The sequence below is a fragment of the Harpia harpyja genome, chromosome 18 (assembly GCF_026419915.1).
Source record: "Harpia harpyja isolate bHarHar1 chromosome 18, bHarHar1 primary haplotype, whole genome shotgun sequence".
NCBI classification, from domain to species: Eukaryota; Metazoa; Chordata; class Aves; order Accipitriformes; family Accipitridae; genus Harpia; species Harpia harpyja.
The window spans coordinates 23,610,479-23,625,171 of record NC_068957.1 but is presented as its reverse complement, the minus strand read 5'-3'; the positions used below and the strand labels follow the sequence as shown (position 1 = coordinate 23,625,171).

The 14,693-nt window shown below is 37.3% G+C and overlaps 1 protein-coding gene across 1 annotated transcript in view; it reads left to right on the top strand.

The window, feature by feature from the left end:
- LOC128153769 (connector enhancer of kinase suppressor of ras 2-like) overlaps positions 1-14,693 on the top strand; it is a 212,080-nt gene that overhangs the window by 85,928 nt on the left and 111,459 nt on the right. Inside the window, exons 3-4 of the mRNA XM_052813495.1 lie at positions 13,060-13,262; positions 14,606-14,693. Of these exons, the coding sequence (XP_052669455.1) occupies positions 13,060-13,262; positions 14,606-14,693 (291 nt within the window). The remainder of the gene's footprint in view (positions 1-13,059; positions 13,263-14,605) is intronic.

The window sequence follows — 14,693 nt, the reverse complement described above, 5'->3', positions numbered from 1 at the left end:
TTGCATTTCTGGCTTATAATTAATTTTAAGAGGTACTTTAAAAAAATTGAGAAAATGAGACTTCCTATGATTGGACAGTTGGTTCTTACAAAAAACCGATTATTATGAAATAAATAGCAAAGTTTAATTGGTTACAAGGTTTTAGTAACAAATAATAAAGGTTTGTGGTTATTAAACAGTGTACTACACATGAGAAGAATGCAGCACATGAGTAAAGCTCAGCGAGTACTGGAAAGATATAGTAAAGGCTTGAGATATTTTGTCCTTGAGATAAAGCCAGTGGAGTTCACTGGATTTGCAACAGGAAATTTAAAGAAGAATTTGAGTGTAATTTAGGTATTTCTGAGACATAACGTATCAGCAGTAGGATGCAGCGTGGCGCACATGGGGAAACAACAGTGGCAGGCATGGTAATCACTAATGCAGGCAATATTTGGTAATCATTTTCACAAGTTAGCAGATCATGGTCTAATATGTTTTTGGAGGTAATATCTATTAGGTCATCCTTTGGTCTTGTTTATTTTTCATGGTATCCCCAATCAGCATATTCTGCATAGCTTGTTTTCATACACGTATGGAGGAGGTCAAGCCATCACAGATGTCTGGCTTACATATGTTTTTAAATTGAAGCCATATGCAGATCAGTCCTTAATACTGAAGTAAAGTAATTGGAAACAATTTATCTTATGATGTGAAAAGAAGCCACAAAATAGACTAACTTCCTTCATCCTCTCGGGTCTTGCTCTTGTGCATATCAGAAAAGAAATGCTGCCACAGCTTTATTTTCGTACTTTCGTATTTTCTGAGAGTTGACATTGAAGCTGTTAAATATGCACAGATGTCAGCTTGACAGAGGACAAATGATGTATGGATGGTGCAATACATTCACCATCTTATGTTAGTATGTTTATGAGAAGGTATCATTATTTCATGCTGCTGTAATATTAAGGTTTTGCTCAAAAAATGTGAGAAAACATTAAAAGCATTTTGAAATGGAGAATTTTTTTAAATGCAAATTCACTTCCAGGGAGTTTAGATCTAAACTCTTTGTGAAGATAAAGTTGAGCAGAAAATGTGAATTAGGGCAGTGGGAGAGCAGTTACGAACAGCTCAGAGGGATGCTGCTGAAGTTCAAAGGAAAAGTAGTAAAAGCGTTCTCTTCCAGATAAACTAAAGTACTATTTTAAGCATAGGTTAGGATCAATTGCTCCTGTTTCTGCAACTGATGGTACATTGCCTCCACAGAATTAATTCTGTTGATGGTTCGGACATGTAAATGACCATGCTCTGCTTTACAACTGAAATGAGACATGAGTTCTCCTTTCAGAGGGAACCCCTTCTCTTAAGTTTGCTTTTTTAAAGCTTTTCTGAGAGTGGGCATTAAATAGATAAATAGGTGTTCCCATGTTTCAGATGATTCCAAGCAAAAAGTAGAAAATATAAAACAGCTGATCCCCAATATATTAGTCCTATTCTGTTTGTAATGTCAGATGATTTCAGTATAACAAATACCTGTTACATCTAGATCATGTATTTCAATCTAGAAAATAACAAAAGTTTGTTTTGACTGCATATTGTTTAATAAAATCTTGAAACATCAGTCCTTCCTACTATTGTTCTATAGTCCCTACTACACCCCTTCAGTCTAGGTTACAGTTTTAAATAGTTATTTATTAAACAGAAATATATATATATGATATATAGCAAGGTATAGGTATTTCAACTATTTAAAAACAGAAAAAAATTCAAGTACTTGCTGAATGAGTAATCTAAAACTGTGAAGAATATAAGAAGGTTTTAGATGTTTAAAAAAAAAAAAAAATCTCTTCAAGGGGTAGAGAAAACAAAAGGAAGAAACCAGAAAAAATATATGGGGAAAAAATGAAATTAAGATATTCCTTGAACATGGCTAGCAGAATTAGAGTGGCATGATCTTTAAAAATATATTTGAGTGTATTACAAAGTGAACCTTCTGTATGTTGAAAGTCTCTCAGACCAGTGGCCCAAGTCATCTGGGATCAGATGTTGTGATCGAGGCATTTTTATTTGCATAAAAGTACACTTTCTTTATACTTGACATTATTATGGTAATAAGCAGTCTACATAACTGAATAGCAGATTTGGTGTTTTTACAGATTTTAACCAAAAATTACATTGATGTTGTGTCATGACGTGCTGGATCATACTGTGTGACCACACAGTATGGTGAGATAAAATTTTAAAATGCATTTTAAGAAAACGCACGCTTCTCACACTGATTAGCCTGACAGAGATACTTGTATATTCAATTTGTTTAATGTTGTAGGACTTTTTTAAATGCCTGTGCTGTATATAATGAATTTAATTTTCTCATACCTTTTTGTTCTTTAGATACTTGTACCATAGTGATATATTCTCACTCTCTCTCCATGGATAGATATATATCGTACATAAACAGAAACATTAAGATGTTCCAGTTTATTCAAGCTTATGTAATGAGAGACAATATTTGGATATTATACAATTTAAATGACGTTGACTTCATTAGGATTAAGCGGACCAAGAAGGCTTTACGCAGTTTGTTCAGAGATCTATAGCAAGAGCTACAATGTAAAAGCTTCTTAAAAAAAATGTTTGGGCAGGAGATAAGAGCACCAGTTAATTCTTGATCATGCTAACCATTTCATAATAGAAACTATACAGTGCAGTTCTCGCCTGGCCTATAGTGGGTCAAGTCTTGTCATAATCAGTGACCCTTCTGAGATCCATGAACAACAAATCTGCATACTATGTCTCCAGTCTTCTCTTGATCATCTTTTATCCATAGTCATTTCAAGGTCCAGCCTAGCCCCCTATATTTTTCATGTTTTCAGAGGAGGTACATGCAGGAATATAACCTCATCTTCTGTTTTTCTCTAACTCAGTTACTCTTACCAGGTGTCCATCATTTGACTCTCTTAACGCTTAAACATAAATTTAACAATTTATTTAAATACCATATTCTGAAAAAAACTGTTTCTGAGGCTGGTCTTATAGTCTTTTTGAGTCTGATTTTTAAAGGAAAGACTGCTGTGTTCTAATTCTTAACTGAAATAAGAAATGCATGGCTTTTTCAATAAAATACTTTTCAAGGCACCTTAATTATGCTTGATTACATTGACATATATCAATTACAATGGAAATGCTAAAGCGTCTTCTGGAAGTAAAAAATATAATGCAAATGTTAAGTTTTTAAATAAGGTTAAAATATTTAATCTTGGCACAATATCTACTTAATGTATCTATTTACAAGATAATAGGAAGGTATATGATGTGCTTAGAAGCGCTGTGACAAGTTCCAAATTATAGACTGAGGAGACAAGAAAGAATTGTGACACAATTTGCTTCTGAAGTGTAGGATAATTATAATGGAAGGGAGCACAAGGGGGAGGAAAGCTACACTCACAAAAGAATCAAGGTGTTTGAGATAATATACTCTAATTTGTATTTTGATGTTGCATATTTGCATAGTATTACCATAGGTATTAATAAATTCCATACTTTTATTTTTATGTAATGTCATTGTGTTCTGTGTACATAAACTAGGTTATACTGCAGTTTAACTGTCATAATAAACTGATAGGCAAATGTTATTAAAGATAGTGAGAAGGATTGCTTGTAGAATATAGTGTTGCTAATTTACTGGTTTAGAATGAGAAGAGCTTTTAAAGAAAAAGCTGAAACAAATTTGGGCAATATTTTACTTGAACTGCAGTCCCCAGCCATTGAGTTGGAATCTATTTTCTTAATACATTTATAGTTTGCAAAACAACAGGGGCTAGGATTTTATATATTTTTAAAAAATATAAATTATTGAATATTTTAAGTAGCACATATCCAGATGTGCCCTCTGTTTCTTTTCCTTTCCCTAATGAAGAGCAAAGCAACTTTATTTAGTAAGCTAGGCTTCTTTTATAATTTGGGAAATTAATCCTGATTAATATCAAAATAGGTACAATATTGTGCACTAATATATTTCAGTGTGCAGTACAGCATCTCCTTGCTATAAAGTAACTGGAATGACCATTATAATAGTAATTCCACTAGACATTTACTACAGACAGATAAGTTGAACTAAGCAGAAGCAGGGGTTTGTGATAAGACATTCTGAGAACTAGGTCATGTTGGGTTCAATTGCCTCTTATTCAGATGCCTCATTCCTTTGCTGACAGAGTATGTGATTACGATCATTACCCAATTAAAACACTACTGTGCAGTGACAAGTCTGACACTGTATGAACTACATCTGACACAGTTTCCTTATAATAAAATAAAACTTACACTATTTCTTTGATTTATTTTGTTTAACTTTTCATTAAATGTTGTCAAAACTTGCATTTTATTATAATCATTGTCCCATTTTTACCATTCAGGAGATGTGTTAAGTTTTAGGTTCCAGTCTCTCGACCTGAACTTGTATACTGATTCATATGATCACTAATGGATTTTGTTAGTTCATTTTAGATGGAGGACATTTTTAGGCATCATATAAGGCTGCTTTTACGTTAGGGTTGGGGAGAGAGATGGATTTGATGGATGGACTATTAGATGGTTAAAGAATTGGCTGGATAGCCACATCCAAAGAGTTACAGTCAATAGTTCAATGTCCAAATGGAAACCAGTAACAAGTGGTGTCCTTCAAGGGTCTGTACTGGGACCAATACTGTATAATAACGACATAGACAGTGGGACTGAGCGCACCCTCAGCAAGTTTGCAGATGACACTAAGCTGAATGGTGTAGCTGATATGCTAGGGGGAAGGGATGCCATCCAGAGGGACCTTGACAGGCTGAAGAAGTGGGCACGTGTGAACCTCATGAAGTTCAGTTAGGCCAAGTGCAAGGTCCTGCACTTGGCTTGGGGCAATCTCCAACATCAGTACAGACTGAGAGCAGCCCTGCAGAAAAAGACTTGGGGATACTGGTTCATGAAAAATTGGACATGAGCTGGCAATGTGCACTTGCATCTCAGAAGTCCGGTTGTCTCCTGGGCTGCATCAAAAGCAGCATAGCCAGCAGGTCCAGGGAGGTGATTCTGCCGCTCTACTCCACTGTCCTGAGACCCCACCTGGAATACTGCGTCCATCTCTGGGGTCCTCAGTACAAGACATGGACCTGTTAGGGCAGGTCCAGAGAGGGGCCACAAAAATGATCAGAGGGCTGGAACACCTCTCCTGTGAAGAAAGGCTGAGAGAGTTGGGCTTGTTCAGCCTAGAAGAGAGAAGTCTCTGGGAGACCTTACTGCAGCCTTTCAATACTTGGAGGGGACTTATAAGAAAGATGGAGAAAGACTTTTTACCAGCACTTGTAGTGCCAGGACAAGGGGTAACTCTTTTAAACTGAAAGAGGGTAGAGTTAGATTGGACATAAGGAAGAAATTTTTTACAGTGAGGGTGGTGAGGCACTGGAACAGGTTGCCCAGAGAAATTGTGGATGCCCCATCATTGGAAGTGTTCAAGGTCAGGGCTTTGAGCAACCTGGTCTAGTGGAAGGTGTCCCTGCCCAATGGCAGGGGGGTTGGACTAGATGATCTTTAAAAGATCCTTTCTGACCCAAACTATTCTATGATTCTAAATAAAATCTCAGCTCTGAGCCTTCAGACACTGGTAATCAGCAAACGGTCACAGGCAATGAAGCACTACGTTTTCCCCAGGGCTAGGTATACAATGCATTTAGTACAGTGCATCAAAAATTAAGTGATAGGTCAATTAAAAAAAAAAGACCCCAGTATGCTGTAAGCACTAGTTATGCCAAAGGTGTAACTGCTAGCAGACTGCAAGTCAAGTAATTTTTTTTTTCCCCTAGCTGCATACTGCTCCAGCAGAATTTAACACTACCAAATGTAATACAGTAATTACAAGGTATAATTTATTCTTTATTTCAGCTGAATTTACGTCACCTCTGCTCACATGGAGTACCAATCTAGATATTTTAGCACTTTATCTGAAATCTGTAATAAATACTTAAAGTGGGCCATATTCTGTGGAACCAAGGTTTAATACATACTTTTAATTTAGTATTTTAAATGATATGGTAAAACTTGTTTACTTGTTCAGATAATTTCAAAAGAAGGACCTTTGTGATTTACATGAAAAAATTTATATTAACCTCCTTCAAATTGCTCTTCATATAAAGGATATTCAGCTTGTAAATTCTTTTTAAAGAGGAAAAAAATGACATGCCTGATGGAGATGCACTGCGTCACATACTTTGTCTTCATACTATTTTGATAACTTCACTTTTAAGTTGTATCCTAAAATTTTGTGGTGATATTTTTATCAGAGCTACCTGATGAAATCAAAGAAATGTTTACAGAGACAAGTATTTTTGAATACAGTTTCTGCTGTGTTTTCTGTTAGGCTCTTAACCTTTAAAAACATACCTCTAGAAGGGAAATTAAAAAAAAAGAAAGTGTGTTTTGGTGATTTTCATTCTATTTAAGTGTCAGAACTATTTATGCTAAAATTGTGGTGTATGATTATTTTGGATTTTAGCTTTCATTAAACAGGCTGTGTTTGCCTGTTTTTATTCATTAAGTGCTAAACGACTATATGCTATCACAGACGCTGTAATTTTCATTGCAAAGATATGGCCTTTGCAGGAGCAGCATACACAGCAATGTAGACAGCAGGGAGTTGTGGTATCCCATCTGGCATGTCGTGTTTTCCCAAAGGCGATTCCAAAAGCCCATAGCTGCTTTGGGGAATTTTCTTTCCTAGTCATCTCGGAGCCCCACGCTGCAACCGTGCCCCAGGGAGACAGGTGGGGAGAGGTCTTACGGAGAGCCTGCGAGTGCAGGTCCCTGGGGAAGAGGAGGGCTGGCGGGGTGAGCAGGCAGCCTGGGGGGCACCAGACCTGCTTTCCCAGCAGAAGAGGGGCAGAGCATCCCCGCAGAGATGCATCAGATGTTGCAAGTCCACAATAACGTTAAGTCAATTTACGTGCAATCTGAGAATCGGTCGAAAACCAGTCTGTAGTGGGGAAGATGTGCCTGAAGATGGAGCTTTTAAATTAGTTTCTTAATCCTGCTCACTATACAGTGATGCTGGGACTCAGGAAGAGGGCATGGCAGCATCCTTCCATGGCGCTTGACAAATATGTCAGCTTAAAGCAACTGGGAAACTGAGCCCTGAGGAAGAGCTGGAGCGTGCCATGAGTCCAGATGTGCTGCTTTCAGGGTGGGTTGGGAGGGGGAGCGGGGAGCAGCCTGCTGTGCTAAGGATGTTTGTGTGTTCGGGGCAGGGTGGCACTCAGCAAAGGCACATCTACTGTGTGGGTTTGCTAATGGTCCTCAGCTGTTGTTTGAAACCGAGACCTGCAGCTACGGCTACCACAGTTGGACTGGACTGATAAATTGTGGGGATTCTTCTAAGTTTAGGCATGAAACGTAAAAATGGGAGTGTAGCACAGTATTTAGGTTGTGGTATTTTAAATGCCTTAACATGGTGAATTTCATGTAAGATGCTTGAATTTGTCAGGGTTGTTTCCTTTAATCTTCTCAGTCAGATTTACTGCTCCGCACTTTTATTTCTCTGAACCTTACAGTTCACTGAAAATTGTAATGTTCTCAAAATATCACCTACAGAAAAAGCTGTATATGCATCCATGTGTTTATACATATTTATACATACATTACACCAACTATTTACATGAATGACAACATAAAGAAAAGCTGCTATGATTAAAAATAAATCTGTTTTTAAGGTAAATTAAAGTCCTTACTTAGGCAATATAAACTATTTAGCTTAAATTATATCCTGTGTCACATAAATTTCAATGTACACACATTTTTTTATCTCTGTAAGTCACATTATAGCAAAACCATTTCATTATATTAGTACCTTTAAGTATATAATGCTGGGGTTTTTTCCACAGAAGAAATACTCTTCTTATATTGCAGGTATTTCTTGCTCTGCTTTTGATCTTCAGGTGTTAGTATTTACAAAAAATTGATTAGCACTTATCTTTTTTTTCCATTTTATTTTTTATTTTTCACATGTAACTTTGTTACAATAATTTGGCCTATTTTGTCTTAGTAGCTAAAATTTTCACAGGTAGTGTTACTAGCATAAAATACTAATTTGTGATGTTATTACATACCTGCATTAAGATAGAAAAACACCCTAAGCCCTAGCTGAAGACTTTTTTTCATTCCACTTTGAATATGTAAAAAACCACAGGTGTTACATTGTCACATGAATAAAAAAATTTGCTCAGTTTTCCCACTGTCTTTTAAAAATGGAACTTCAAACCAGAATGTATGTACAAAACAAGCAGAGGTTTTAGCTAGAATTGTGATACAGACACAGAGCGGGAGGGTTCATTGTCACAGTATACTCAGCTATTTCTGCATTTTGGATTTATGACATAAAAAGGAAGAAATATCTGTTTGGAGGCAGATTTCATATTTTTCAATTTCCAGTACACATTTTTATCTATATGGAATATTCAATAACTTATCTCTTACATCCTATCTCCCACTCTGCACTAGTAAAAACAACAGTCTATTTCAGGTTGTTAAAAAAACCCTGGTATTCTCTCCTGTCTTCTGAATTCTAGTGCTTCTGACAACAGCCACCTGTTTTTTCTGTGCTTCAAAAAAGACAATCAACTGCAAAAGCCCAGGATCTGGCCTGTCTCTTCCCTCTCACCACCCTACAATAACGCTAATCACTAAGAACACCGAAACCGGCATCTCAAACTGAACAGGAGAGGGGAACTAGAGGGATGACAGGAATCCTCACTGATAATTTGAAAATGGGAAAATTAGAGGGTGAAATTGCTAAAATTGAGTACTGTGTTTTACAGACAGCAAGCAGACTTATCCTTAAACCAAAGTCAGTTGTACATCTCACTAACAAGTGTCAGTCACTTCAAGCACAGCTTCATCTTTGCATTATTGCTAATGATATTCTTCTATAATAAGCTTGTCTGCTTCTGATCTCACATTTGTGTTTTAATTTCTACCTCTTGAAATCCTTCTTTTCAACTCCTGTCATTGAATAGGGCATCAGGAATCACTGAGCTCCAACCTAAAATATACTACTGAATCAGTCTGTCACTGAACAAATCAGATGATAATCTTTATGCAACTCTTTCTCTGTGTGTGAAGGTAATAATGCTATCATGTATCACACTCAGTGAACATACAGAATTTTCTTACTGTTTGAACAGTGCTTTTGTGTGAAGAAGCTTAAGTAAACATTTAATGGATTTACAAGTCACATCTTCCTGTGTTCAAGGTGTGCTGTTACTTTGGCCCTTTCTTCCAGGAGTTACCCTTTCTGCAATATACCTGTCAGGCCCGTTTTACTGAAATGGAGTGTTGTCGGCTTTAGTCTACTTTCTATTCTCACTAAGCAGTTTCATGATACAGATTTTGTGATAATTTGACAAACTGTATGGCTGTGTAGTTCTAGACAGACAGTGTTTGGGGTCACTTTAATAGCCAGTATTCATTCTCTAAACCTGTATGTCCCTTTCCACTAATAGAGTAATTTGGTAAAAATGACTGTGCAGTAACCCTAAGCATCATGAAACAAAACCAGGGAATGGAGCAAACCTTGCTTGCTTTTTTTCCCTACTCTTGGTATGAAAAATAATCCTGCCTATGCTAATGGCACCCTCTTGCCCCTTTTAGATGTTTTTTCTTTTTCCTTTCCTTTTAAACCAGAAATTATATCCAGGATTTACTGTGCAAGAAAGAAATCACCTGCCAGGAGATAGAATTTTACAGGCTCAGGAGCATCATTTCTATGGCGTGTCTCACAATAACAGCACATATTTAACACAGTGAGAGCAGAATATATGGCTGTGAAAACTGAACTCTGATATGGTAGCTGTGATAATGATTTAGTCTGGCAGGTTTGAGACTATCTCAGTTAGCATCATGTAGATGAGATGCCTACAGGAATTAGAACTGAGATCTGGATACCTCTTGCAGTGTCATATATACAGAACAAGGCTACCCACCTACTCGCTCATTATCATAAGCTGCAACTCTTCTATTTGTGTTTTCAAGCACGTTCGCTGAATCATAATCAATGCAGTTCAAATTTGTGTATATACCCACCTGTTTGCTCTTTTCTTCTCTGGAACAATCTCTTTTATATCCCATCACCTTGGTTGCTGACTAGGGAAGCTCGAAAGGGGCCATAGTTTCCTTCAGTAGTTTTCTAACGCGCTGCTGCTGTGGGGCTTGTGGGGCTTGGTGGCATCAGCGCTTCAGCCTGGCAAACAGATTGCGCGGGAGGTGGCAGCAGAGAGAGAAACATGTGCAGCTGACCTGAGGTGAGCTGTGGTGCAGTAAATTAGGATGAGGTGCTCGAAGGTGATACTTTCAAGGTTTATTTTAAACCACTCTTTGCCCCGATTTATAGTTGGTTATGGTGGTTTCATTTAAAAATTAAGATCTTGGATTTGAGGCAAACTTAAATTTAGAGCAATGCAATGTCTCTGTCTTCTAGAGATATTGATTCACTGTCATTTTTGTAATATTTTTATCTTTTCCCCTTTATTGTGTCTTTCTAAGTCTCAGCTAAACCACTAACTTGCATCAGCGCTTTTACTGTGCTGAAAAATTTCCATTCATCTTCTGATTATCTTTATGGATATATTTTATCTATATTCTGCTATATTTTAAATTTTATATTGACATTGAGGTTGCCATCAGCATGTAATTAATAAACTTTAAGATAAAACAGAGAACTTGTTCACTAGGTGGATTTCCTCAACCATATTTTCTGTTCAGTTCTCTGTGTTTTCCAATGACTTGAGAAGATCACTCTGGTCGATTACACTTGTTAGTATCTAGCATACTTTCTGGCTTTTATAGATTCGCTGGTCAAACTGTTTCCTTTCTTGCTTAGCTTTTCTTGAAAGTAAACTGACAGGTTTCCAGATCTTTTATGCAATAATGAATTATTGGGAGAAACATTTTCTGCTTGTTTACACAGGGATAAGCAAGGTTGGCCTTGGAAATAAAAACAGGAGGATCTGGTTTATCATCCTTGTAATGTGTTGTTGAGTGTGCAAAATCAAACTCTTTCTGAGGGGAAACCGAGCATTGCCTAGCTGGTTGCTAGCTGGTAAAGGCATCCCAATACATCCACTTATTCATCATCTTGGCACGAGTAGAAGTTGAGAGAAAAATAGAGCAAGAGAGGAAATTCCTTCGGTGCTTCAATAAAAGAAAGATTAGCCACAAATATTAAACAGATGGCATACTAATATCAAATACAACTTGCTTTTTAACTTTAAACTTTTCCAAAATAGAATGACTGACTTCAGCGATGCTGTTGCTAACTGTACAGTATTTTTTCCGGAAAAATGATGAAGAGAATTGTTCTCGCCTGCAGCTAAACAAATGTAACTTTCTTTTGTTTCACTATTCAATCTTAAACTGGATGCTTCCAAACCTTATTGACTGATTGTGATGCTTTAGGCATGATATGTATATAACAATGAAGCTAATTCTGTCCCTAGTATGTAAAATTCTTTTAAAGTCTAAGTTCTTTGTAGCGAGCTAAATAAGATAGCAAAGTGTTTCTGTTCCTTGTAGGTTGCCCTCCAAGCTGGAGGCAGGGGGCCTGATTTATTTTTGAGTGAACTTTGAGAGGGAGAATGGCTGGTAGAGAAGGCGTGGTCCTAAGTACCAGCTGTAAGTGGTCCAAACAACATTACCAAGCAGTTTTTTTGTATTTTGTTTGATTACCATACAATCCCATTTCATAAGCTTGTTATTGGTCAGTACGTTTTCCTTTTTTAGTGTTGAATATTATTATTTCTAGTACAAATATCCATACTAGTGTCCATTGATAGTGTATTGTTTGCGGTTCTTTATTCTCTGTTTTGAGGAAGAAGTTTAGGCAGAAAAATTAATGTGATATTGATGATCAGTCATCCTCTGTAACATATGCATACTTGAAATTAATAGTGGGCAATCAATTCATACTCTGAAAGTTCATTTTGTTTAAGTGCTTATTAAATTCTTTCATATGCTACATCCTGTTGTGGCAGCAAGAAATCTGGCTTCAATTCAGTTTCTTTGAGACTTTCTATGTGAATCTGAGTGAATTATTTAATGTATATGAGCTGAGATATCTTTGTGCTTGTTACCTGGCTCTAAGTGGGGAACTGGCTTGGTGATAAAAGGACAGAGACGTGGATAAAGGAATGTGGATGAAGGAAGAAGGGACTTGTGCATGGAAAACTTCACTTAGATTAAAAAAAACAAACAAACACCCCATCAGAATTAGAACAATGGAAGAAAATCCATTAAGAACTGTTAAATATGAAGACACTGTCACTGGCTGAAGTCTCTGAACCAGTAACAGCTGTTACTACATGCCTGCTCTGTTCTCAGATGCTTCCCTACGCAGTCATTGGAAACAGGAGTACCATGTCTTTGCTCTGACCTGATTTGACTGTTCCCATATGACATTACATATGGGACAGCTGCTCACCAACAATAGCAGGGTTCAGGAAGGAATTTTCCTGTAAAAGCCTGTCACCGAGGCCATGTGAGATTTTATACTTTTTTCACAGTTTTAGGGAAGTTCTGCTAAGGCAAAGTTACTGCAAGTTAGTGGAGGGACTAACACAAATCTGAGTGAGGTCCAGTGCAGTGGGACTCCTAAAGACCTGCTCTCAGAGGTAACAAATACACCAAACGGTTGGTTAATCCTGAACCGTAGCAGGTAAGGGATACTGGACTGACTCATCTTCACTTTTTGAAAATGGGTAAGACGATGAGAGCCAGCATTTGGGGATTCTTTTTCCTTGCCCTCAGTGACTTAGTTGGACCGATGGGTCCGGGGACTCTAGCACTGTGAGTGTTGATGACAGCGGAGGTTGTCGTGCTGACAGGATGGATGCATCCTGTATGTTCTAAACAAAGTAGCCTGTTGCTTAGTCTACCATCAGGCATCCATAAATATCCTATCCTTTCAGCCAATGCCATTCAGAATGTTTAACCTCACAGTTTTGTTCATGTAGCTGACAACACACTATTTCACTTGTGTATCTTCTTCTTTCCCCTCAGAATTATGGTTTGGAGACCGAAAACCTGAGAACTCTGTCTCACAAGCTGAATGCCTCAGCCAAAAATCTTCAGAACTTTATAACGGGTAGAAGGAGGAGTGGCCATTATGATGGCAGGGCCTCCAGACGACTGCCAAATGATTTTCTTACCTCTGTAGTTGACCTGATTGGTGCTGCCAAGAACTTACTAGCCTGGCTGGACAGGTAATTTACTATTCTCATGCATGAAGGATCAAGAAATAAGTCTTTGGGTTGTTTTGTATTTGTTCTTTCTTTTTCTCTTGTACTCTTTTATTCTAATATTAAAGTGGCAGTTCTGGATTTCTAGCTCTAAATTTTGTTTTGCAAATTTCTCAAATATTGGAGGCAAAATGTAGTACCCTTTTCTGTCAGGAGGGTGTTAAAGTTTCCTCTAGTTACTGCTTCAGATTCTTTCAGTCTGATGATAGTATTTTGTGTGAAATGAATACTTTTGTGCTATTCCAAGTTGGCATCTCACTGCCACAAGCGGTAACTTCATCAGTAATTTCAGAAGGAAGGTAAGGAAGAAAAGATTGTGGAGTTTGAACTGTCCTTCAGCCTTCAAAAAGACACAGAAAAGCTGGAGTTGAGCAAATCAATTATGAATTTTCAAAATAAATTATAGTACTTGCTTAGTCTGAAAATTAAATTTTCTTATTAGAGTTTTTATCAAGAGTACGATTGATGTGTTAGGTACAGTTGTGGTGTTCGTTAATGCTCAACAATCAGCCACTGTGTTTTTTTAATCCACGAATTGAGAATTTGATTAAAAGTATCTCTCTGAATAAATGTAGTTAAAATTTTGACTGCAGAAAGACAGAAGCCAAAACATAAAATAGCATCAGAGCATTTATGGTTTGTTTCTCTTTCTTTGGAGTTATGGCAATGGATAGCTTTATCTTGAATCTGAATGCTCTTTAATGTATAAATGGCACCTTAGAAATCACAGTGAGAGTGAATCACCCTCCTTTACAGGATTTGTATAATCCTGGTGACATCTTCCTAACCTAATGCCAGCAGTCATATTCTCTCGGGCTATGACCTTGTCAGTTCTTATAAATCCAAATGGGGTCAGATTCAGCTAGAATTTGGAAAGCCTGAAGAAAATCCAAGTGTGCAGGAAGCTGTTAGTGACTAAGTAAGCATTACTTTGCTCTCTGAATTAAGGTGCTAGCTGCTGCTGAAGAGTGATATCATACTGGAAATGCTGTCTTTTTAATGAGCTGTACAAAGGAAATCTGGACTACTTACAATTATTTGGAAGGTCCTATCTCCACTTCCCCCAAGAATGATAACTTCTGATGTTCTGGCCAAAATCCAGTTTACATCCTTCCTGCTTACACTGTTTCTTGTTTCAAAGGCATATTTTACAAAAATTGTGTAACTTGCTGCTGGAGATTGTCATGATGAGGTGTTTCACATTTCTGTGGTGTAGGACTGATCTCTATATTACATATATCTGCTTATACTGTAAACAGGAGTTATAATCCTTAATGCTGTATAAACGCATCCTTCCTTTGTCACAGGTCTCCATTTGTCAGCGTGACAGAATACTCACTGCTGAAAAACAACATTGTTCAACTGTGCCTGGAACTAACAACCATTGTGCAACAG